This window comes from Ursus americanus, chromosome 30, assembly GCF_024610735.1.
Source record: "Ursus americanus isolate L20-20 chromosome 30, mUrsAme1.1.p, whole genome shotgun sequence".
NCBI classification, from domain to species: domain Eukaryota; kingdom Metazoa; phylum Chordata; class Mammalia; order Carnivora; family Ursidae; genus Ursus; species Ursus americanus.
The window spans coordinates 26,048,585-26,074,677 of record NC_142156.1 but is presented as its reverse complement, the minus strand read 5'-3'; the positions used below and the strand labels follow the sequence as shown (position 1 = coordinate 26,074,677).

The window sequence follows — 26,093 nt, the reverse complement described above, 5'->3', positions numbered from 1 at the left end:
TGAGGAATTACTCTTACAATAATAGGGAAAAAGGATTGAAAGCGAGCATCTGCTGATACCTGGTTTCCCATGCCCTAATAGTTGAATGAAACTATTTTCACTAAATTTAACAATGACTGCCTGTTGCTAAATATTGTTTATATATGTCTTATACCTTCATCTTGTTTGACGTCCCATTATCACTTAGTACTTACATAGTAATAGAAAGTAAGCAGCAGGACAGAAAGGTTAAAAACTCAGATGAGATACAGAATGAAAAATAGAAAAGACCCTAAATGGGGCATACTGGGATAGACTCAGAACCCAATTAGCAAGACTTATCTTTAATGCAAGTAGGAATGTGAGTGTCATGGGGGAAAACAGCTTGAAAAATGTAGACTTGATTTGAATTTGGTCATTTTGGAGAATGGCATTGGAAGTTGATTACTGAACCATATGTAGATAAACCTAATGGGATTACTGGGCCATAAATTATACGGACACAAATCTTGGCTTTCATGCCTTTGTCTCCTATAGATCTCAGCTAACAGGTGCAAGAACCAAGTCCTGACCCTTGGAGTCCATATCCTATTCTGGTTTTGACAGGCGCAAAGGAGGGAAGAAAAGGTAAGAGTTTGGGATGCGGGCAGCAGGGTGACTGAATTTGGGCCCCGACTTCTAGTAAAGTGAAGAGAGGTTAATTAGAGTTAAATGAATAATTATTAAATAAGTGTTGTTCTGAGTTGCCATGTACAATGAAGTAAAGGTGATATTTCGTCAATTATGTAAGTTTCAAATTTTTCTCTGAAAGCAAGGTTACTTAAATAAATTGCTGGACTTGTCCGGACCAAGCATGTGCTTAACCCATGTTATTCCAGAATTTTTCAGGCCTCATAAGCTGCATTTAAGTTGTTTTTGTTGAGCTACCAGAATGTTAAAAAAAAAAAAGTGTTCCAATATCTCTAGTTTTAGAGCTTCACCGCAACTATTGGTTTATAAGAACCTTTTTAATCTATAAATGAAAATTGCTTAACCTTTAATGGCATTTGAATATAAATCAAAAGAAAACAAGCATATATGTACAACATGAGATATAAAGGCAAACTATAAAGATAAGGTATTTTCAATAATTAAAAATCATTATTCGTAGAGCTTATATTCTTGTGAGATTTTCAGATCCACATAAAGTATCTTTAAGCATGTCATTTTTTTTAAAGATTTTATTTATTTATTCGACAGAGATAGAGACAGCCAGCGAGAGAGGGAACACAAGCAGGGGGAGTGGGAGAGGAAGAAGCAGGCTCCCAGCGGAGGAGCCTGATGTGGGGCTCGATCCCAGAACGCCGGGATCATGCCCTGAGCCGAAGGCAGACGCTTAACCGCTGTGTCACCCAGGCGCCCCTAAGCATGTCATTTTTAAAGAATTTTGGTATAAACTAAGAAATAATGCAAATGTAGCTAAGCTGTTCCTTAAGCAAATATAACCAATTCTTAGAGTGTGCTCTCAAAGATTTTAAGGTCTTTTAATGACAAAGAAGTGAGAAATTCAAATATCATAACTGCTTCGTTGTAAGTTTGCCTCCATGTTATAAATTTGTCTTCTCCACCCACTCCAAACTTCACACCTCATTTCACACAACCCTATATACTTGGAAGAGCATTCTGATTAATGTTTACTCTTTTCCCTCTGTCTGAAATCATTTTTTTTTCTCTTTCTTAAGCCCATCTGTTTTGTGGCAAACCCACCTGCTTCAATTGCTCCTTTGTCTTTTTCATTTTTCTTAGCACCGTCTATGGTTGCTGATAAAACCTCTCTTCGTGAGAATTGCGAACTCATTGAGTTAGAATTTGAATGTGCTTGACCTGTTTTCTTTCCTACACATTTCTGTATGAAAGCTAGGTACTGGGGCGCCTGGGTAGCGCAGTGGTTAAGCATCTGCCTTCGGCTCAGGGCGTGATCCCAGCATTCTGGGTTCAAGCCCCACATCAGGCTCCTCCACCAGGAGCCTGCTTCTTCCTCTCCCACTCCCCCTGCTTGTGTTCCCTCTCTCTCTGGCTGTCTCTCTCTGTCAAATAAATAAATAAAATCTTAAAAAAAAAAAGGAAGCCAGGTACTCATAAATAATATTAGGAGTAATAATATAATTAAAAATACTAAACAAAAGATTTATCCTCTCAAATCAGTAAAGATGCATAAAATTCTGAGATGTACATTTCTGATTTATAGTTAAGTGCTGAAAAATATTTGAAGACATAGCACTGAAATATATTAAGTACTGCTTTTATATAGCTCACTAAAGGATAGGATAAAATTTCCACTTTCCTATAACAACAACTTTAAAAGTATTTGAGAGTATAATTTCAAAAATCATATTTACGGTGTATGTTGCTGACATATATTTTATGCTATAAATGCCAGAGTATTGAATTACAGTATTTCCACCTTGTTTAATGCATGCTTTTTCTGTTAAAATTATGAAACATTGATCATTTTGAAGACTGTCCTTTTTTTTCTCTCAACATCATAGATAGGTTTGTTTTTTCTAAGATTTTATTTATTAGAGAGAGAAAGAGAGAGAGCGCAGGGGGAGGGGCAGAGGGGAAAGGAGAGGGAGAGAATCTCAAGCAAACTCTGTGCTGAGATCATGACCTGAGCCAAAACCAAGAGTCAGATACTTAACTGACTGAGCCACCCAGGCGCCCCTCTCAACATCATTTATACATTATTTTTTCCATAAAAAGCCAAAACAAAAAAAGGTTTGACGAGTACAGCTTCAACTTTTCAAAGACTAAGTCAGAATGTTTTTATTCGGAAGTACAGCTGGATTCATATATGACATAAATTTGCATAATAACTAAGCAAAGGCAAAACAGGGTTTATAAACCACTTTTTTGTTTGTTAAATAAATAAATAAATAAATAAATAAATAAATAAATAAATAAATAAATAAAAATTTCCCTCAACATCATTTATAAAAATTTTTATAAAATTTTTAAAAAGTAGTTCTACCTCGGGGGCGCCTGGGTGGCACAGCGGTTAAGCATCTGCCTTCAGCTCAGGGCGTGATCCCGGCGTTATGGGATCGAGCCCCACATCAGGCTCCTCCACCATGAGCCTGCTTCTTCCTCTCCCACTCCCCCTGCTTGTGTTCCCTCTCTTGCTGGCTGTCTCTATCTCTGTCGAATAAATAAATAAAATCTTAAAAAAAAAAAAGTAGTTCTACCTTCCTGAACACATAAACACACCACACCCACATTCTATTGAATACCAAAAAGAACGGTGTCCTAGGTTTTATTTTTAAGATATTAGTAAAATTACCAGGGCCATTGATTGTTGAGACCTACCACTTTAGAAGACTGACGGTTCTCAATAATGACTTTGTGATTGATTATAGGGTTGCAGTTCCATTTAAGAGTGATTGTCATACTGTCTTGTCAGTTTGTGTTTCTTATATAGTAGAAGTCTCGTGGATCCTCTGCAATTTCTGTCTCTTAACCGTCTGGAGAAATATGGTTTTGGTTTTGTTTTGTTATTCCCATACAACTGTGTTCTCAGCGTGACCAGATAGAAAACACGTATTAATGCACAAGAAACATCACATATAGGGCGCCTGGGTGGCACAGCGGTTAAGCGTCTGCCTTCGGCTCAGGGCGTGATCCCAGCCATCTGGGATCGAGCCCCACATCAGGCTCTTCTGCTATGAGCCTGTTTCTTTCTCTTCCACTCCCCCTGCTGTGTTCCCTCTCTCGCTGGCTGTCTCTCTCTCTGTTGAATAAATAAAAAAAAAAAAAAAGAAAGAAAGAAACATCACATATAGATAACTTCACATCTTTTTCATAGCAGCCTGTCAAAAGGGAGACTTGATGACAAGATCCATTCCACACAGATGTTATTTTTTCTATCCCCTGTGTTCAAATGGACTTTCGGGCTTCTATGACGGCGTTTATTCTATTTGTGTATTAGGGCTCTATGTGCATTGATCCCCATTTTAAAGTATATTTAAAGAACTTGCAGGTAAGGGATAATTTTATTTTTCATCTTTGCATATGCTGTAATACCGAACAAAAACTTTTTGCGCATCAATGCATATTTATTGAAGTAACTACTTAAGAATACATTAAGCATTCAGTTTTTTTTTAAACCTACCATGTGGATTTAAGAATTTAATTGTATTATATTTTATATTAAAGTGTTTTTTTCATATAGCAGTTGTAATAGTATGTATGGAACCTGTTGTTGTAACTCATTGCCTGGGTTCAAATGTTAGAATTCTTCAGTATAAGTGTGTTCTTCGAAGACAGGAAACTACTATTCACCTAGAATGTGAACAACAGGAAAATTGCAATGGCCATGTATTTTACTTAAGGTTCTGTGAGCCATTTGAAGTAGAAGCATACCAATAGAATGAATAGACCTGTAGTGAACACAGCCAAGAATCAAAGAAAAACAGGGGCGCCGGGGTGGCGCAGTCCGATTAAGTGATTGACTCTTAATTTCAGCTCAGGCTTTGATCTCTGGGTCCTGAACTCAAGCCCTGCGTTGTGCTCCGCACTGGGCCCGGAGCCTACTTAAAAACAAAACGAAACATAAATATGAAACTAAAAATACCAAAGGACATAGGACCACAGAATTAGAGGAGCAAATTTACATAAGATTATGCATATAGTTCTCACTTAATAAATTGTCAACATCACAAACAGAATTCACTGGGAAAATGTAAATGACCAAAACTGAGCCAAGAAATAGACAACCTCAGGCGGCCAAACAGCAGAGAAGACATCGAAAATGTCGTCAAAATACTACGTCTAAGAAACGTGGCAGGCCTAGCCATAAAGGCGAATGCTTTTTGTATATTCCAAGAAGAGATCCGTTGAGGATGTAATATAAACTCTTCCATAGGAAAAGATGGCATGCTTGCTGGCTTATCGTATGAAACAACATAACCCTGGCAGAAAAACCTGTTAAAATGTGGGAGGAAAAAAAATATACATTGATATTTGTGCAAATATAATACAAATACAGCTATAAATAGAGATTCGGAATGAAATATTAGTGCATCTCTTCAAGGATTCAGTATGGATAAGCCATCGTGGGTGGATAGACAAAAGGCATTTGGTTAAAATTAGCATTCGCTCGCAATCCAAACTCTTAGTAAACTAAGAATAAGACATTCATCCTCAACTTGATGAGGAGCGTGTCCTGGAAACTGGCACACGGCATCACACTTCAGCGCTGTCACGTATTCCCATTCGCCAGAAATAAGAAGTGAGGTCCGGTAACACCGTGGTTAGAGCAGTATTCAGGGTTGCTCTATCCAATGCAAGGAAATGCGAGACATGCATTTGAGACCAAATTGTTATTGTGTGCTGATTATATAACTGGCTAACAGAATCAACAACGAATACTTTCAAACAATCAGAATTTTATCATATATTTATTTTTTTTAAGAAAATACATTTTTATTAGATTCTTTTTCTTATAAGTTTTCTTTTTTTTGGTGTATTTTTTTATAATAATATTTTTTATTATATTGTGTTAGTCACCATACAGTACATCCCTGGTTTTTGATGTAAAGTTCCATGATTCATTAGTTGCGTATAACACCCAGTGCACCATGCAATACGTGCCCTCCTTACTACCCACCACCAGTCTATCCCATTCCCCCACCTCCCTCCCCTCTGAAGCCCTCAGTTTGTTTCCCAGAGTCCATAATCTCTCATGCTTCACTCCTCCTTCTGATTACTCCCACTTTCTTTATCCCTTTCTTCTCCTACCGATCTTCCTACTTCTTATGTTCCATAGATGAGAGAAACCATATGATAATTGTCTTTCTCTGCTTGACTTATTTCACTTAGCATTATCTCCTCCAGTGCCATCCATGTTGCAGCAAATGTTGAGAACTCGTTCTTTCTGATAGCTGAGTAATATTCCATTGTATATATGGACCACATCTTCTTTTTTTTTTTTTTAAGATTTTATTTATTTATTTGACAGAGATAGAGACTGCCAGCGAGAGAGGGAACACAAGCAGGGGGAGTGGGAGAGGAAGAAGCAGGCTCATATCAGAAGCCTGATGTGGGGCTCGATCTCATAATGCCAGGATCACGCCCTGAGCCAAAGGCAGACGCTTAACTGCTGTGCCACCCAGGCGCCCCATGGACCACATCTTCTTAATCCAGTCATCTGTTGAAGGGCATCTCGGCTCCTTCCACGATTTAGCTATTGTGGACACTGCTGCTATGAACATTGGGGTGCATATGGCTCTTCTCTTCACTACGTCTGTATCTTTGGGGTAGATACCCAGTAGTGCAATGGCTGGATCATAGGGTAGCTCAATTTTTAACTTTTTAAGGGACCTCCACACTGTTTTCCAGAGTGGCTGTACCAACTTGCATTCCCACCAACAATGTAGGAGGGATCCCCTTTCTCCACATCCTCTCCAACGATTGTTGTTTCCTGCCTTGTCTATTTTTGCCATTCTAACTGGCGTAAGGTGGTATCTTAGTGTGGTTTTGATTTGAATTTACCTGGTGGCTAATGATTTTGAACATTTTTTCATGTGTCTGTTAGCCATTTGTATGTCTTCATTGGAAAAGTGTCTGTTCATATCTTCTGCCCATTTTATGATTTATTTATTTGTTTCTTGTGTATTGAGTTTGAGAAGTTCTTTGTAGATCTTGGATACCAGTTTTTTATCTGTAGTGTCATTTGCAAATATATTCTCCCTCTTTTCCCTTGTTTTGATGTACATGTATGGGGACTCCATAGGCAAAACAAAACAAAACAAAACAAAAAACCCAAAACAAAACCCACTGAGGCTCTTTCACCAAATTTACTACCATATGGTATGTGTGATATTTCAGTTTCTGCAAAGTTGGGTTAAACTTGACCCATCTTCAAACACAGAAGAGAATTTAGCTTCAAAATTATTTCACCTGTCACGGAGAAGTTTAAACAGGTCACGCCGGTTGCTATTATTTTGTCAGTAGCGTGCTCTCTTGGGTAGAATGGGCCTTTCAGTGGGTTGTAGGATGTCATTCTGAATTCTGCAAGTCTGGTGGCTGCTGCTCCCCTAAGAGGCATTAGCGGGACCCTCAGAGTTCACCTCCCAAGCTGACAGCCGTGCCCCTGTTGTCGATCTCTGCTAACACCACCCTTTTTGCTCAGACCACAGAACTATGGCAGCAAACAAGACTTTGGGGTGTGGTTGCACAAATACATTTTGCACTGAGCCTGTGTTTGCCTACAGTTGGCTCTGAGGGAGCCTCTTACCCTTAGGGACTGAGTTAACTCTTAGAGAATCTCTAAACCCTGTGATGCGAAGGAGCCCTGAGCCATGTTACAGTTCAAGCCTGAGGCACCAAAGAAGGTCCAACCTGTAGCTTCTAGGCCAGCCTAGAGAATGACCTGAACTTAGTTGCAATGACAACAGCATAGGAAATAAAATTCATGAAGGTATTTGTGAGAGCAACACAAATTGAATTGGAAAATATAATTATAGGGGCGCCTGGGTGGCTCAGTCAGTTAAGCGTCCCACTCTTGGTATTGGCTCAGATCATGATCTTGTGGGATCGGGCCCTGAGTTGGGCTCACGCTCAGTGGGGAGTCTGCTTGAGATTCTTTCCCTCTATGCCCCCCCTGCCCTGCGTGCTCACTCTATTGCTCGCTCGCTCCTTCTCTCTCTCTCTAAAATAAATAAATAAATCTTTTAAAATTTTTAAAAAATTTAAAAATTAAAAAGAAGAAAAAAAACACATGTAATTATAATCATTGCTGAATTAACCATGAGCATATCCACCAAGCAACTGAGGGATGATTTCAGAACCATTGGTAGTTTTCCTGCTATGCTCAGTCTTTTCTTCAAACACTCCTTCTAATAAACATATCCTATGGTATCCTAGAAAAAGGGGCTTGAAACTTTCTTGGGATGAACGATGTTCACACATGTGAAATATTTGTTTCAATGCCCATAATAGAACAATACAGTTAAGTTTGGGGAATGAATTAGAAAGAGGGCAAAACTTCAAAATAAATTTTAAAATTTCATGAAATCAGCCCATGGCAATTTGTGTCTGCGTTTTAAAATAGAGATAATTTACTGTGCTACTGAAAATAGCCTATGAAATTATAAGGGGATAACAAAAATTAAAAGATCAAGGGGGAAATGTTGCTATTCCTGGAGAAGAAAGCTGAAAAGGAATGCTGTTTAAAAAAAAAAAAAAAAAATTGTCAGGGGCAAGGTCATGCTCGATAGCTATGGTACTAGCGCCACCCACTGTTCTAAGTATAAATTGCAGCTATGCCAGAGCCTATTCGTTCTGAATTTTCAGAATTCTTTTAAAACCTGCCCTTTCATGGCAGAAACAGGTGTGTTTTTGTTTTTGTTGTTTTGTATAATAATTTTTTATTATATTATGTTAGTCACCATACAGTACATCCCTAGTTTTCGATGTAAAGTTCCATGATTCATTACTTGCGTATAACACCCAGTGCACCATGCAATACGTGCCCTCCGTAATACCCATCACCGGCCTATCCCAATCCCTCACCCCCCTCCCCTCTGAAGCCCTCAGCTTGCTTCCCAGAGTCCATAGTCTCTCATGGTTCATTCCCCGTTCTGTTTACCCCCCCTTTCTTCTTCCCTTTCTTCTCTTACCGATCTTCCTACTTCTGTTCCATAAATGAGTGAAACCATATGAATATTGTCTTTCTCTGCTTGACTTATTTCGCTTAGCATTAGAAACTGGTGTTTTGTGTTGCTTTCACTATTTCCACTTACCTAAATCTTATTAAGGATTACTGTGCTAAGAGCTTTACATAGATCTTTGTACTTACTTGTCATAACCTTATCAGGCTGGTAGTATTTTTATCCCCATTGGATAGATGAACAGAACAGAACTTAAGAGTCCCTAAATAACTTAGCCAAGGTCCCATAGGTGGTGACGGACAGAGCCAGGGGTAGAACTTTCTGATCAGCAATCAACCTCAAGGCTGCTGTTCTGCCTTTGTCTGCTTTATGGCTATGTCTTGGTATCTCTCCTGTAGGAGATCTTCCAGAATGTATGTTTCCATCACTTCAGCCTTCGCTTATCATCTTTAGAAGAACTCACACAGAGGAACGAATTATTATAAAACACTATTAGGGCAAAAAAGAGCATCTGCAGGATATTTTGGGTGGTCCTTCCTATTTTAATTAAAAAAAAAACACGGGTATCGAGTTTCAGGCCTTTATGTGCCTTTGTACTAATTTGTGTGTCTGACAGTGATAACTTGTATTTGGATATTTTCAGATTACCGTAAGTGAGAGATAGGAAGATGGGTCAGATTTTCCCTGAAAGGCACCCCCTCTAAGACTAAGGATTCCACCACCAATGTATTTCTATCAGGGGGACAAGAATGGCTTATTGGTGCTTACTTTGTATAGAAGGCTTGTTATCAAACCTTCACTGGCTGTCATATGGAGATGCTAAAAACTCTTAGTACTATCTTCCAATGAATCCCCGGGTTGTGCTAAATGTAATGGTATTTTGTGTCCAAGGTTTGAAAACACAAAACGGAGAGAGGAGGAAGCAAATGGAAAAGTATAGACTGGATGAAGTCCAGGAGGGCAGAGGGCAAAAGTAGAGGGAGACACGGACAGGGTCGCAAATCCAACTGGAGGAGAGAAGCAAAATCAGGGAAGTGTACCCAGGAGCCAGGTCCTAGGAAAAGCAGAAGTTGGAGATCCAGTGTCAGCACGCAGCCACGAGCTGCACAAACGCCGAGTGATGTGGAGTTGAGACCAGTTGGAAGCCCACAGTGGGGACTCCATGACAGTGTGTTGGTTGTTAGGAGGACAGCTTTCAAATCAAGAGAGTCAACACCAGATGCTATTAGAGTCCCTTCAATTCAACGGCATAAATATTTATCCAGTGCCTTTGGAATGAAAAGCACTGTGGTAGTTGTGCACTGTGAGTAGTCAAAAAATCTGCCTCAACAGACCTCTTCCCCTGTTCTCTCTGCAGATTAGCACAGGTAGTATTTAACGCCATCTAGCGGTAAAGACCGGTAAAGCTCAATGGCTGAGTTCCAATCTGATTAAGCATGGTGAGCCCGAAAGCTACAGTTTAGTTACCTAGTTACAGCCTAGATTGGCATCTCCAAGCTGTGTAATGATTCCCGAGCCAGCATCCTACTTCTAGCCTGGAGAACCCTACTTCTTACGTGTGTGTATTAGTTGTAATTTTTTTTCTCTTTTTAAAAATTGTGGTTAAAAAACACATAACATTAAGTTTATTATCTGAATCATTTTTAAGTGTACAGCTCAGTTGCCTGAAGTATATTTACATTGTTGTGCAACAGATCTCTAGAACTTCCTCATCTTACAGAACTGAAACTCTGTACCCATTAAAACAAATTCCTCCTCCCTCCTCTCTCCAGCGCTTGGTCACCACCTTCCTATTTATTGATTACTTTAGAGACGTCATATGAGTTGAATCACACAGTATTTTTCCTTTTGTAACTGGCTTAGCATAATGTTCTCAAGGTTCCTCCAAGTCTTAGCATGTGACAGAATTTTTTTTCTTTTTTTTTTTTAAGGCTGCATAATATGTGCTTGTATATACCACATTTTCTTTATCCGTTCATCCATTGATCACATCTCTTGGCTGTTGTGAATGCTGCAATGGGCCTGGTGCTTATTTTTTAAAAACCCAAACTACCCCACCTAGAGGTTTAGCAGTCTACGGAGTGTTGATGGAAACAGAGGCAGAAAGGTGATGGGTTGCAGGCTAAGTGTCTCAGGAAGCAGAGCATGTAGCAGAATTGTTGGCTGCCATGCCTCACCGCCTGTACCTTTCACTTAGAAGAAAGTGTAACTGTTGGTATGACCCCTTGGGTTTACAGAAAGACAAACTTGCAACAAAGGGCTGGAACTTCTCTTCAGTGACTCATGCCGGTCACATAGCTCAGATCTCTAGTGTCCTTGTATGTCCCCCAGAGATTTCATGGGAGTCATCCTCATCTGCTTCCGACATGGACACATGTGTGCTTTGTCCAATTCCACAAAGGAAGGCATGCTAGAGGGGAAGAAAGAACACGGATTCTGAACTCTGGCCTCTGAGGATACTCGTTTTAGTCCATTGTTTTTAAACTTGGGAAAATCATTTAAATTCTTCGAATTTCAGCCTTCTCATTTATCAAATGAGGATGATAATGCAGACTACAAATTTTTGGTGAGGATTTAATGAGAGTAATTGTCAATTCTAAAAAAAAAGCCCAAGGAGGGTGAGCTAATTTAGGGGTTATCAACAGCTGCTACCACCACTGGGTCCAAGGGACAGAGGGAAATGATATAGATTATATCATTGTTCCCATTTATTCACTACGCTCCCAGGTTTGTATGTCTTGCCTCATGGATATGTGACTTGCTTGGCTAAGAAAGTGTGAGCAGAAGTGATAGACACTTACAAACAGCTGGCATCACAGTCTTTCTGACAGCTGGGCAGCTTGATAAGTAGGCAGCACTGGGCTTGGAGTCAGGACATCTGTATTAAATTCCTGGCTCGGCCACTTACCACCTAATAGATCTTGGGTCAATCACTGGGCTTCACCTGAAGGCAATTTCTTCACTGGGGAAGTGGGCTCTGTGATGGTTTTATACTGATCTGTCAGTGTCCTTTTATCCTGCTACCATATACCTTGGCTCAACCATACAACAACGGTCCCTTAAAGGAGGAATTCTTGTCCCTAGATTGAGTACTTTATTTTCCCTGTTCTTTGACTAAACATTGTCTTTGTCCTGGTACTTATGCACCAAGCAGGGTTTTTTTGTTTGTTTGTTTGTTTTCTGCTAAGAATGACTATTTCTTCTATCAACCAAAGCACTGCAAAGTCGACTCATTCCAATTTTTAATAGAACGATTCCATTGGCTGGGAAAAAGAGTGTCAGTTTCAGGAATGATTTGGCAGGTGCAGGAAAAACCTCAGCACTCTAGGGCCTCAGACAGATGCAGATCCTTTCAAGTGGCGCTGAGTGTTGTGATAAAGCAGTTTTCAAAAAGGAGCTGTAATGCAATCTTTTAGTCCCCCACCTCCCCCCAACTACACTTCCAAACTCCCAATTGGGCTTGTCACCTGCCCTGCCACCACCTTCTTTTCCTCCTTTTCATTGGAAGAAAGATTGTATTTCACTTGAGTTACTCCAACCAGATTTCCTGGACTGGCTACCAAGGACATCTCTGGTGGTTTTAAATCCTGCACACAGTTGTGATAAAAGTGAAGGGATAAGGGTGAAGAGTGCCATTTTAGGTGATCACCAGTAAGTCTGAGAGTTGTGGTGCTCTCCAAATCACTATATCAACATTCATTAACGATGTGCTTACAAGTCATCCTGCTAGGTACTTCTGAAGTGTAAAGTCCCAGCACTGGGGAAAACAGTCACCCCAAAGAATGGTAGAGAGAAGATGGGATGAAGGAAGGGAGGTCTCTTGCCTACCTGGCTGAGACAGAGCTATGCCCATCTTTCCTAGGCACTGTCCTGGGATCTCTTACCAATCCTACCTGACGGCCACACTGATTTCTCAATAAAAGGCCACGAGTGGGGCCATCACCCTCTCACAGGGCCTAGATTGCTCAGAGATATCCATATGCACAGGTGTCAGCTTGATCCCTAGGCCAACCTCCCTGGGCAGCACCACGGTGGGTGGGATGGCAGAAAGTTCTTCAGGTTGAAAGTCTTTCAAAACAGATTATCATGTCTGATAATCCCGTGTTTGGGTTTCCATGACAATGGATCTTCCTGCAGTTTTTCCAGCCTGGTTAAAACTTTTAAAATGAATACATGCAAAATCAAAATATGGCCTTGCCTGCCTTCACCAAGAAAGAGGGTGGGATTTCATCCCACTTCCCACCTTTCCTCCACCAACAGGCTTACATCTGTTTGTTTCTATTTCTTTAAATTTTTTTTAAAGTAGTAAAAGTAATACACACGGAGTGTGTTCGTTTCCTGTTACTATTGTGCAAATGACCACGAACTGAGTGGCTTGAGACAACACAAACTTACTATCTTCGGGTTCTGCAGGTCAGAAGTGCAAAATGAATCTCAGGGGCTAAAATCTAGGTGTCAGCAAACCTGTATTCCTTTTGGAGACTGTAAGGGAGAATCCTTTTTGCTATGTTTTCCAGCTTCTAGAAGGCTCCTCGGCTCCTGGCTGCTTCCTCCTCAAGATCTGTCGCTTAATCACATCTGCGAAGTCCCTTGTGCCATGTACATACAGTACCATAGTCCCAGGTTCCAAGGATGAGGAAACAGACATCCTTGGGGATCACGTTGTGTCTACCACACTTATTAAAAAGATAATAAGTAGTATAGAGAACATAAAATAAAAAGTCAAATCGTGCCCCAAGTAATTTTTAATTGCGTCTGTGTACATCCCTGAAACTGTACCTCTTGGAGGAAAAAATTCCAAGCATCAAGGCCAATGGAATCCCCCCACTCACCCCAGCAACTACTCAAAATTGGCTCACGTTTTAATTTGCCTCATAGAGACCTGTGACCTCCTTGGATAGAGGCCCTTCTGGCAAATTACAGGAGAAATCAAAACACAACTCCCAGGGCTAGAGCCCTCTGGGCACTTGAAGTGTGGGCCATGCCCAGTTAACAAGGACAGACATTAGCAGTCAGGCCATTTCTAACTGGAGTTTGTCTCCACAAAGAACATAACCGAATTTACTTCTCCTAAAAGACTTTTTGCCTCTGTGGTATGAATGGTTCTGAGAAACGAACCCTGAGGCCTAATTTTATGGGAGGGAAGGGCTTGTTTAAATAAGAACATTCTGCCACAGTAACATGACTAAGAAACTATGTAAGTAGAAAGCCCTGGGGCGCCCTCCCCCGATGCAGCAGAGCCCGGTGATCTGGGCAAAGTGTGTAGACAGATCTTGTTATCTTGAAAGTGAGCTCGGGAATATTGCCCAAATAGGAGGCGAAACCATCTTGGGCTGAAGCCATACCCTGAGATTGCAGAGTATTACTTTAGAATGTTGACTGCATTTTAACGTGAAAAGTTTGTTAAGCTATCATTAATGGGCTTGGCAATCACAGATTTGCTTGATTCAAAGAATGGCTTTCGAACGATCCCAATTTAAAATCTTGTAATCCCAATGAACAATCCCTAAAACGTGGAGTTACTCGTACTGTGGCACGAACAATCCGAGGCTGAATGTAGGTTCTCTCAAGAGAATAAAAAGGCGGACGTTCAAAAAACATGAATTCTGAAACCAAGGACAGTTACAGACAGCAAACAGCGGTCTCAATTTTAGTGAGCTAATGAATGTGAAAGCATTTCAGAATATTACTTATCTGTGTGTCCAAACGAGATGAGAACAGGGTATTGAAGAGATATCTGCACTCCCATGTTCACTGCAGCATTATTCACAATGGTCGAGATATGGAAATATCCTATCAACGGATGAATGGGAAAAGGAAATGTGGTGTATTTATGCACAGTGTGATATTATTCAGCGTGGAAATAGAAGGAAATCCTCCCATTTGCAAGAACATGGATGGATCTTGAGGGTATTAGGCTGAGTGAAATAAATCAGACAGAAAAAGACCAATACTGTACGATCTTATGTATATGTGGAATCTAAAAAAAAAAGTCGAACTTATAGAAATAGAGAGGAAATTGGTGGTTACCAGGGCCTGGGGGGAGGGGGAAAAGTTGGTCAAAGGGCACAGACTTCCAGTTATAAAGTAGATAGGTTCTGGAAATCCAATGTACAGCATGGTGATTATAGCTAACAATACTGTATTATGGGGTGCCTGCGTGGCACAGCGGTTAAGCATCTGCCTTCGGCTCAGGGCGTGATCCCGGCGTTATGGGATCGAGCCCCACATCAGGCTGCTCCGCTAGGAGCCTGCTTCTTCCTCTCCCACTCCCCCTGCTTGTGTTCCCTCTCTCGCTGGCTGGCTCTATCTCTGTCAAATAAATAAATAAAATCTTAAAAAAAAAAACAATACTGTATTATGTCCTTGAAACTTCCTAAGAGTAAATCTTAAATGTTTTTACCACACACACAAAGTGGTAGAAGTGACAGAAGGGGACCTTACTGTGGTCCTTATCTCACAATATAGAAGTGTATCAAAATCTTTAAAAAAAAAAAGGGGGGGGGCGCCTGGGTGGCACAGCGGTTAAGCGTCTGCCTTCGGCTCAGGGCGTGATCCCGGCGATCTAGGATCGAGCCCCACATCAGGCTCCTCCGCTGTGAGCCTGCTTCTTCCTCTCCCACTCCCCCTGCTTGTGTTCCCTCTCTCGCTGACTGTCTCTATCTCTGTCGAATAAATAAATAAATAATCTTTAAAAAAAAAAAAAAGAAGTGTATCAAGTCATCCCATCGCACACCTTAACCACATGCAATTCGATATGTCATTATATTTCAGCAAAACTGAAAAAAAAAAAAAAAAGAACTCCTATCGGTCTCTGGTTCTACACTTTCAACACCCTCCTTTCCCTGCCAAGTCTCCCTTCTAGTATTTCTGGAAAAGCCCAGAGGGTGTAACTCAGAATTCACACCCATCTGCCCACGTTGCTTTCTTTTCTTCTGCTCTGACCTTTGCCAGGTGATATCATCAGTAGCTACCTGGCCGTGCAAACGTTTTCACAGAGGTTGTCACATCTCCTTCTGGCACCGTGATCTGAGATACTCAGGAGAATGCCCCCTCCACTCATTTCCCCCTCAGCTTTACTGAGATATAATTAACATATAACATTGTGTAAGTTTAAGGTGTATAACATGTTGATTTGATACCTTCATATATTGCAAAATAATTACCCCCGCGGCTATGGCTAACACCTTGATCACATCACGTAATTACCATATGCTTTCCTGTATAGTTCAGGTGAGAACATTTCAGATCTACTCTCTTAGCAGCTTTTAAGTATATAATACAGTATCATTAGCTATAATCACCGTACTGTACATTAGATCCTCAGAACTCATTCATCTTTGACCTGGAAGTTTGTGCCCTTTGACCAGCATCCCCTCACTTCTCTCAACCCCCAGACCTGGCAACCACCATTATACTCTCTATGAATTTGGCTTTTTTTAGACTTCACCGTTAAGTGAGATCATACAGTATTTATCTTTCTCTGTTTGACTTATTTCACTTAGCATACTGCCCTCGAGGTCCATCCATGTGCTATCACACATGCCTGTCTTTCTCATGACTGAACAGTAATCTGTTGTATGTACACACCACATCTTCTTTATCCATTCATCTTTGGATGGACACTTAGCTGTTTCCATATCTTGGCTGTTGTGAACAATGGTGTGATAAATGTTCCTCCCCCGTCCACCTGTAGATGTCTACTTGTTCAGCGGGTAGCAAAGCAGTTGCTTGTATGCTGTCTTACAGAGGTTTAGTTATGTTTATTTATAGTTCCTGTCATCCAGAATAGAGTTCAGAGGGCTAGGCCAGGAGACAATTCCCCCAAACATACTGTTTTCAGAAGTGCCCCAACCTCTAAGGTAACTTGTATTACTTGGAGTCCTTCTCTTCACTCAAACTCATACAGCGGACTTCTGGTGGAAAGTTCCTACACTGATGTCTCCCTTGTCACCCTGACCCTTCTCCTGGTGGCACCCTCAGCCTTTCCGCTCACTTCAAAATGTGGTAGTAATGGTTTTGAGCAGGAATTGGCCAACTATGGCCCCCGGGCCAACAACAACACACAACCTGTTTTTGTACAAGCTTCAAGTTAAGAATGTTTTCTACATTTTTAAAGGATTGAAAAAGTAAAAAACAAAGATTATTTCATGACACATGAAAATCATATGAGATTCAAATTTCACGTCTACAAATAAAGTTTTATTGGAAAACGGCCCCATTCATTTGTTCACGTATTGTCTATGGGTATTTTCCTGTTCTAATTACAGAGTGGAGTGGTTGCAACAGAGACCAGATGGCCTGAAAATCTAAAATATATATATGGGCCCCTTATAGCAACGGTTCACTGACTCCTGGTTCAGAGCATGGACCCTGGAGCCAGTCTGCTCAGGGTTTGAATTTCGTTCTGACACTAACTTATGATGTGGGCAATATCTTAGCATGTTCTGGGCCATGCTTTCCACATTTGTAAGGGGGGAGGATGAAAATAGTTTGATTTATCTCATTAGCTTGTGTGAGGATTAAACAAGTTGATTTAGAATAGTGCCAGGCACAGGCCGTGAATATTAATTATTATTGTTACACTACAGCTGGTAACCATGGAAAATCTATCTGGTGTTAAATAAAAATTCTAGATCGAATGTGTGTTTCTTAACTGACCATGAAGTAATAGGAAGACAAATCTGCTGACTATGACAGTCACTTAAACAATATAGTCACAGTGTCACTGTTACCAAGCGGCTGCAGAATGAAACTTCACTCTTGTCCCAAATAAAGGTCAAATTTAGGCATTTAATTTCCTGGTTTCCTACAGCATCCAGGAATCTCAGCAACCAAGTGGTTTTCTTTTGTTTATTTTATTTTGAAGAAGGTTGAATAAAACTTTCCATTTTTTAATGGTCCTCTATAGTAATTTTTCCATGTAAAATATAATTTTATATAGTTGTATTATGGCATATACAATTTAATTATTTTTTACTTAAGCTTACATTATAATTTTTTCACATTGCTTCTTAGTTCCCACCATCTCTTGTTTTAAAGAGTTTAAGGAAGACAGATTTTCAAGTTCATATAGGAACTTTTCAAGATACATCTATAAGCAAAGTTTTGAAAACTCAGGTGGTTTTCATTGCTTCTCACCTACGTATTGATCCAATTTTCATCAGACTGATGACTTTGAATTGCTCATGTCATTGGTTTCTCCCAAAGGTGATCTTGGAGCATATTTCGATATTTGCAGCAACGAGCATTCGTTTTAGAGGGTTTTTTTTTTTTTTTAGATTTTATTTATTTATTCGACAGAGATAGAGACAGCCAGCGAGAGAGGGAACACAAGCAGGGGGAGTGGGAGAGGAAGAAGCAGACTCCTAGCGGAGGAGCCTGATGTGGGGCTCGATCCCACAACGCCGGGATCACGCCCTGAGCCGAAGGCAGATGCTTAACCGCTGTGCCACCCAGGCGTCCCAGCAACGAGCATTCTAGAAACAAACTAAAGGCTTTTTGCTGTATTCATGAAGAGGGTTCCCAAGCATAAATCTTGCAGCGATGGGGATGAGGATATGACTGGCATTAGAACACCGACCATCATTTCTCACTCAGCAGAGAAACAGGACCTACAAAGCCACATGGCAGAGGCAAGAACAGACCCAAAGATGCTTACCAGACAAATCATTTGGGGGGCAAAGAGTAGATAGTGAGTTTGTAGGGTACAATTTTTAAAAAAATTGCTCCTAGGGGTGTGGAGGTCAGTTCCTTCGTCCCATTTGGCTCACAGGTCCCAAATAACCATGCATCGCCCTGCACCTGACCTACATACAACCACCTTGTCCTAAAGCATTTGCCCTTGAAAGACCTTAAAGTGGTGGTTAGAGCCAATTACGTTTTTCCTCTATTTTGGGGGGGGTGCATTCTAGCAGCTACATTCACTCATATGTAGGCTCAAAGAATGAGCCTCTTCTACCTAGAAAAAAAAAGAGACGCTTTTTAAGCAGAATCCATAACTTCCCTCAGAGAAGCAATCAAGTCAGCGCAAAATAAACCTGGTAATCAATGGAGGAAGTGAAGCTCTTGCCAGTTACCCTCACATGCATCTATTCTCTTAGGCATTGTAAGGGATAGCCACAATTTTCATGTCAAACTAGCCTCCAAATTCATGTATCCTCATTTCTTTCTCCAAGGCACCTTCAAGCAGAGTGTGCTGGTGCATAAATATGTTTGTATTTGTGTAGATTTTGGAGTCTGAATATCTCTGGTTGTGAGGTATGCTTACTGTTTCTTCTGAAAAGATATCAGAGGAAAGAGCAAGTGGTATTTCTGGGAATCCTGCTCTTATTCCACCCACCCATCTAGTTGACTCCCTAATTCTCAGCCTCATTTTAATAAAAGACATTGAGTAGCTCTGCGTTTATGATTTAAATGGACTTTCAAATTGGGATTTAACCATCTGATATAACAAAGTGGGCAGACTTCAGTCTTCAGAGGGAAAAGAATAAACATACCGAAAGCTGTAATTAAAATTTTGCCTTTGCCTCCAACCCTCTTCATGCAACTATTGTCAAACTTGAAATATCCAGTGCCCAAATTCCAACCTCAGGTTTTACAAAAAGTGGTAGGGGGTGGCAGCTGAAAACATTCCAGAAAAGGCAGCTGAAATGATTTTGGTAGAAATCCAGATCCGCCGGATGAGCATGAACACGCTGACGTGTATTAAATTCAAATTGTACCGGAGGTTAGAGACCATTGGTCAATTTCCTTGAACAGAGGGGGTTAAAATAACTTTGTGAAGCCCGCATTCTAGAACGCAAATGCTTCAGCTCCTAACGGTCCACGTGGAGGCATCACCGAGGAAGGTATGACCAAGTAGGCCCTAAAGAAATAAGAAAGAAAAACTTCAATACAGAACAATTGGGTATATTTACCAGTTACTCAAGCCCCCAACCTTAGAGTCATCCTTGACCCATCTTGTCTCTCACACCCAGGGATGAGATCCAAGGTCTCTGGGGCCTGAAGCATATATAGTAAAGATCTTAAGAAAAGACACACACACACACACACACACACACACACACACACACACACACGCGGGTTTTTTTTTTCTTTGCAAACTTTCCAGAAACATAAGCTAATGAAAGTGTCCAGAAGCCTCACAGTAAATTCCCCTCTGTGCACACTGCGCTCCTGTTGGTTCTGCCTTCAGTATATGTAAGAATCCAGCCTCTTTTCCATCTCTCCCCTACCATCCTGGACCCAACTACTTTCATTTCTTGCTTGAACTACTGAAATATTACTATGTCTTCCCTTGGGCCTTTGTAGTCTGTTCGTCCCACAGGCAAGCAAATTAGATTGTGTCCTCGGTTGGCTTAAAACCCTCCAACTTCGTCTTCTGTTGTACTCTGTAAGTCCTTACAGTGCCTTTCAGGGTGCCACTCTATCTGGCCACCCTGTGCCTCTTGGACCAAGTTTGCTCCTCACTCACCTCTTACCGACCAGGATTCCTTGCAGTTTTGGGAACCTGCTAAACATGCCTCCAGGCTTCTGCATTTGTCATTCCTGTTATCCAGAATACTTTCCCCTGGAATCCGTACTTCTGTCTGGTCTTACACTTCAATGTCACCTTCGCAGACCACCCAGTATAAAACAGCAGCAGCCTGTCCCCCCAGACATCCTCTCTTCCCTGCTTTGCATTTGTCTCTACATGCTCAGTGTCATGTGGCATATCTTTGTTTGTTTTACTCTCCTCTTCCAGACTGCAGGCTCTATGACGGTAGGGATTTTACTGTATTCACTGCTGCGATCCATTCTTACAACAGTGCCTAACGTTTGTGGAAAGAAGAGATTATCTAGCCTGGGTCATTAGGTTAATCATGATGTCATTGGCAGGGAAAGAAAAAATATATTCAGGGAGATGGTGGAATGCCTTCATGCCTTCTGGATGTTAAGTCTAAAGTGACAGATTCTTAAATTATCACTATATGCTGTAAATAAATACCTATTTTTGATGGAGAAGAAAGTGAGTGCTAGGAGTAACCCGCCTAGAACAGGACCTTTTTTTTTTTTTACATTTTTTATTTTATTTTTTAAAATATTTTTTTATTATGTTAGTCACCATACAGTACATCCCTGGTTTTTGATGTAACGTTCGATGATTCATTAGTTGCGTATAACACCCAGTGCACCATGCAATACATGCCCTCCTTACTACCCATAACCAGCCTATCCCATTCTCCCACCCCCCTCCCCTCTGAAGCCCGCAGTTTGTTTCTCAGAAGTTGTGGTCCATACACACGTAGTAAAAGGGAGTGAAACTTGACTGGAGAATTCGTGCATTGTAACTTTAGTAACTTTTGTAAAACCAGATATGAAATTTAAAAAAAAAAAAGCATGAGAGACTATGGACTCTGAGAAACCTTTTTTTTTTTTAATTTCATATCTGGTTTTACAAAAGTTACTAAAGTTACAGTGCACGAATTCTCCAATCAAGTTTCACTCCCTTTTACTACGTGTTTATCTTTCATGTTCCAAATAGGCAAGGAAAATTTCACAGACTGCAAGGACAAAACAATTTCTTTCAAGAGGTATTTTCTCAAACCGTGAACACAAATCGGCTGGTCATTTACTCTGAGATTTTACTTCTGTGGGTCAGGTAGCAAAACGTCCCTCCCCTTCACTCCTCAACTGGGGGTCTCTAATCCCATCTTCATTTCCCAGGTCTCTCCAGGAAGAAGTGAGTTCCAGGAGGGGTTTCAGAGGGCTCCAACAAGAGCCTTCTGCAGTTCAAAGGAGCAGTCCCTGGATTTGGCTGTTGGTCAAAGGATGCAATCAGTGAAGGAGAGAAGACTGGACGTGCCCTGTCCCCGTCTCCGCCTCCGCGGGGATGCTCTTTAGGCTGCTGGTCTCTTGGAAAAGGGGGGTCTTGGGGCGAACTTTCCCCTGGAGCATAAGGGTGTGCATTTCTCCAGCTGGGGAGGAGTCCCGGTGTTTGGGGGGTACAGGATGTCCAAGTTAAGGCTCTCTAAAGAATTTTTCCCAACGGATCTCCCCCAGGAAACTGACACTTCTGAGGAGCTTTTCTCCCTCGCATCAGGTCTCTATTTACCCGAAGAGTAAATGAGCCTGTTTTGAAAGCTATAAAAGGTGGCGCGGGGGGATCACGTCTGCCCTGGAGTCCGGCTTCCGGCTCTCTCAGTGTCAGTTAAAGCTCCAGGGGGTGAACGCAGTTGTCAACTGCTCATTCATTCAACAAATATTTATTGAGCGCCCGCTGAGTGCCAGGCACTGGGGGTGCCCGGGCCCCAGTAGCAACTTAAGAATTTATACTCGTTCCCCCAGAGGCGCGGCGCACAGTGGGAGCGACCCCGCACTCCTCGCCCACCCGCAGCTCCCCTGGGTGTGTCCCGCGCCTCCAGCGCTGCCCTCCCGACGCCCCCCGGGATCCAACCTCGAGGGTTTAACCCGGGGGAGGAAGGCGGGGGGGGGGGGGGGCGGCGCCAAACACTCAAAGGAAAAAAACCTGAGCCCAGTCGGCCCTGGGAAACCGCTCCCGGGAAGCACGCGAGGCGAACCCAGGAGAGCGCAGCGCCCCGGGGCGGGCGGGAGAGGCCGGCGCCCGCGGGTCGGGGCGGGGAGGCGGCCCCGGCGGGAGGAGGGCGCGGCCCGCGGCAGGGGCTGGGGCCGCGCCGCAGGGAGGGGCGCGCGACGGCGGGGCTGCCCGGCCCAGCAGGTGACCGCGGGCCGGGGCGGAGCAGGAGCAAATCCGCGCGCGCGGCGCGGCGGGGAGACGGCTCGCGGGGTCGGCGAAGTTTGCCGGAACACGGCGGAGGAGCCCGAGCCGTGCAGGAGCGCGGCACGGCGGCTGCCGGGGACGCAGGAGCTGTAGCCGCCGCAGCCGCCGCTGCGGGGCGACGTCGCCGCCATGGCCAGCTGGATCCCGACCAAGAGGCAGAAGTACGGGGTTGGTGAGTGCTCGCCCCACCCCGCCCGCGCCCTGCTGCCGCGAAGTTCGCGGGAGCGGCCCTGCCTTGCGCAGAGTTGGGTGGCGGACGCCGGGCCGCTGGGTACCCGCGCTGCCCGGCACCGGTTTCGGCTCCCGCTGCCCTCGCGGGCTCAAGCAGAGCTCAACTCCCGCAGCGGCAGTTCCCGGTTGGGGACGTCCCTCCGGGTTTGGGGAATCCGAGTGCACTCGGGCTCCGGGACTGGTAATTGGGCTCCAGAACCCAGAGCTCCAGCGCTTTGCATGGTGGGAACGTCAAAAGATGAGCGCTCGCTTGCTATTCATTCATTTGGGGCACCGGGCCTGGGTGCTCGCCTTTCTCCTCCCCATCCTTGGGGTTTCATTGAGTAGTTGTAATCGGCCGCCGTCGGCGGATTGCGGGTTGCCGCTCGCGGACCCGGGGCTTTCTGCCTTCCCTCTTCCTGGGTTCTCTCTGATGTCCCAAAGTGAGGGTTTGGCGGGAGAAAGCCGCCCGCCCCCCTTTCCTCCCAGGGACTGGGACCCTGCTAACAGTTATAAACTGAATGGGAAACTGAAGTCGTGGGGTGGAGGTGATGGAAGAGACATGAAGTGTGTGACCAGGCAACGGGGGTGGTTGCGCTGGGGGCTGATTGTGCAAACACCCTCGTCGCTAACGGAGCGTGTATGAGACGGTGTAAGACTGCCTTCCGAGCCCCGAGTTTCGTCGTGGGATAACATGAGGATTTTTTTTTTAAAAGATTTTATTTATTTATTTGACAGAGATAGAGACAGCCAGCGAGAGAGGGAACACAAGCAGGGGGAGTGGGAGAGGAAGAAGCAGGCTCCTAGCGGAGGAGCCTGATGTGGGGCTCGATCCCATAACACCGGGATCACGCCCTGAGCCGAAGGCAGACGCTTAACCGCTGTGCCACCCAGGCGCCCCAACATGAGGATATTTTGTTAAGAAAACTGTGACAGGTCCTGGCCAGGCCCTTGGCATTCCTAGCAGCCCTCCTGGAAGAACCCCCACCACCCGCGGAGGGATTGTTGTTGTGTTGTTTTGCATCGGAAACACTGGATGTGCCTGGTTTTGACCCGGGTGAAAAACCATGGCCCTTGCACCTTTTAACCAGGAGAGAGGTTGCAGAGGTCTCCTGGAAAGACTGCCTTAAGTCCGGCGATTACAAGGGCAAGTAGACTTCCTGGCGGTTCCCTAGAATAAACAACAGTTGTGTGTGTTGAGAATTTTATCACTTCCTCTCAGGTTCATTCACTGGGCCCATTTGTAATTTAATCTTTTACTTTCGTCCCTTTCCTGCCCCCATTTTCCCTCCGAGCTTCAGTTAGGAGTGGTCCCTGAACCTCTTCCGTGCTTCTGCGTTTTCTGTCAGTGGAGTTCTTTCAGAGATACTCTTAACATCCTCTGGGTGCTTTTTACCTCTGTAACCGCGAGTCAGTTAAACCAACAACCAGACCCTTTTACATTTACTATAGTATTCTTGATTGTGACCCTTTATGTATGTATGTATCTGTGTATATAATAATATATATTGTATATACATAATTCCTTGTTTTCCCTCTGCTCCAAAAAGCTTGTTTCCTCTTAAATTTTATTTAGAATCCTTGCACTCTCCTGTGGCTACAACTCAGAAATGAGTAGGCGTTTCTTCTGCCTCAGACTACCTGGTCCTGGGGCTTCAGGCAGGTGCCAGCACTAGCCAGTAGTTATGGAAGTGAAATGGTCTAAGATAGAGGGAATCCATTTCTTTATTTTTGAGCATTTCAGAGTACTACTAAATTAAAGCATATTTAGCAATGCCTAATCATTAATTACTACTTACAAAGTTTAATTTTATCAGTTTTAATTTTAACAGGATCCAAAACTATTATGACTTTTGTGTAGTTAATGCAAGCATACCCCCAATATGGTTTTAATTGCCATAGTCATAGGAGCAAGTATGACATGTTTTCTTTTTAATATACTTTTTTTTTTCTATTCTGGGGTCAGGTTCCCCCGTTATTTATCATCAGTCGAGAAAGGTATTTGAATTACATTTCCAGGGCATAGGTGGTAGCAAAATGGCCCCAGGATGTAATTTGGCACACTTATTTTACTAGACACAATAGATTCTGATTAATCTTGGCTTGACAAAAGGACCCACTGTTAGGACAGATTAGCTGAGGAGATAAATCACCATTGTTTTTTTTTTTTTTTAAGATTTTATTTATTTATTCGACAGAGATAGAGACAGCCAGTGAGAGAGGGAACACAAGCAGGGGGAGTGGGAGAGGAAGAAGCAGGCTCATAGCAGAGGAGCCTGATGTGGGGCTCGATCCCAGAACGCCGGGATCACGCCCTGAGCCGAAGGCAGACGCTTAACCGCTGTGCCACCCAGGCGCCCCAACCATTGTTTATCCCTAAAACTCACTGTTGTTCCTAACACCTCCCTGCTTGGAAGCCTTCATTGGCCTACAGGGTAAAGTCTAAATTGAGCCCAATTTTCAAGGTTAAGATAATCTGGTTCAACCTATCTCCACCAACCTTATCTCTCCTGGCTTCTTTCTTGAACTCACCAGTGCCGACACTGCCCTTCCTTGCTCTTGCGCCATGTGCAATGGCGAGTCTCTCCTTTGAGACTTTGCTCTCTTGTGCCTGTCCCCTGTCCAGAGTGCCCTCCCACTTCTCCATCCCCCCAATCCGGCCTTTTCCTCAGGGCTCAAATCCATTGCCATTACTTCCCCAGATTTGGTATGAACCAGACCTTCCCAAACCTTTACGCCTGTCCTCACAGTCACTACATTGTGCCATCCTTTGTTACTTACCCTTTTATCCTTGGGTTCACTGAATCAGGTTATGGTTCTGTATTCCTGTCACAGTACTAGGCATAGAGCGTGTCTTCAGTAACCGCTTGTCCTTGGTGTTGAGGTGACATTCTAAAGCCCTAACCTAATTTCTGTGATGATTTAATGCAGTTCCTCTCCCACCCCCCCAACCCTCCATTCACCACCATTTGAGTTTTATTTTGTTTAGTTAAGTGCAGAAAGTGAGAGCCTTCACTCTGTCTTCATCTTTGCAAGTAAAAAGAGACAGAGAGAGAGAGAGAGAGAGAGAGAGAGAGAGAGAGATGTGCTGTTGAGAAAATAAGGAAGCATAGAGTAGAAAGACTCACTTAAACAGAATTAGGAAAATTGGCTTGTTGGACTTTTGGGAGGATAGTAATCACTTACGAGTGTCTGTTGGTCAGATTGCGTTTCTGGGTGAAGGAAGCCATATGGTAGCCATTTTGAAGCATTTCAATGACTCACAGCTACTCTGTGTGAGGGTAGGGCTTTGATCTCAATTTGAATTTTGCTAAGTGAAGCTAGCAGTCTCTACTCATATTATCTTGGTGCCACTATTGGTTGCTCCTGACGTAGCCCAGATTTTTCTATGGGGACTGAGATGCAATCTGTCTGGGCTTTCTTGGTTATTAAACATAGCTGTGTTGGCTCAATCTCTAGCATTTAGAAGGGCC

The 26,093-nt window shown here is 42.9% G+C and overlaps 1 protein-coding gene across 1 annotated transcript in view; it reads left to right on the top strand.

The window, feature by feature from the left end:
* LOC148107468 (small G protein signaling modulator 1-like) overlaps window positions 1-26,093 on the top strand; it is an 84,581-nt gene that overhangs the window by 5,113 nt on the left and 53,375 nt on the right. The window contains 1 exon segment of the mRNA XM_087857172.1: window positions 22,373-22,582. Within this exon segment, the coding sequence (XP_087713298.1) occupies window positions 22,373-22,582 (210 nt within the window).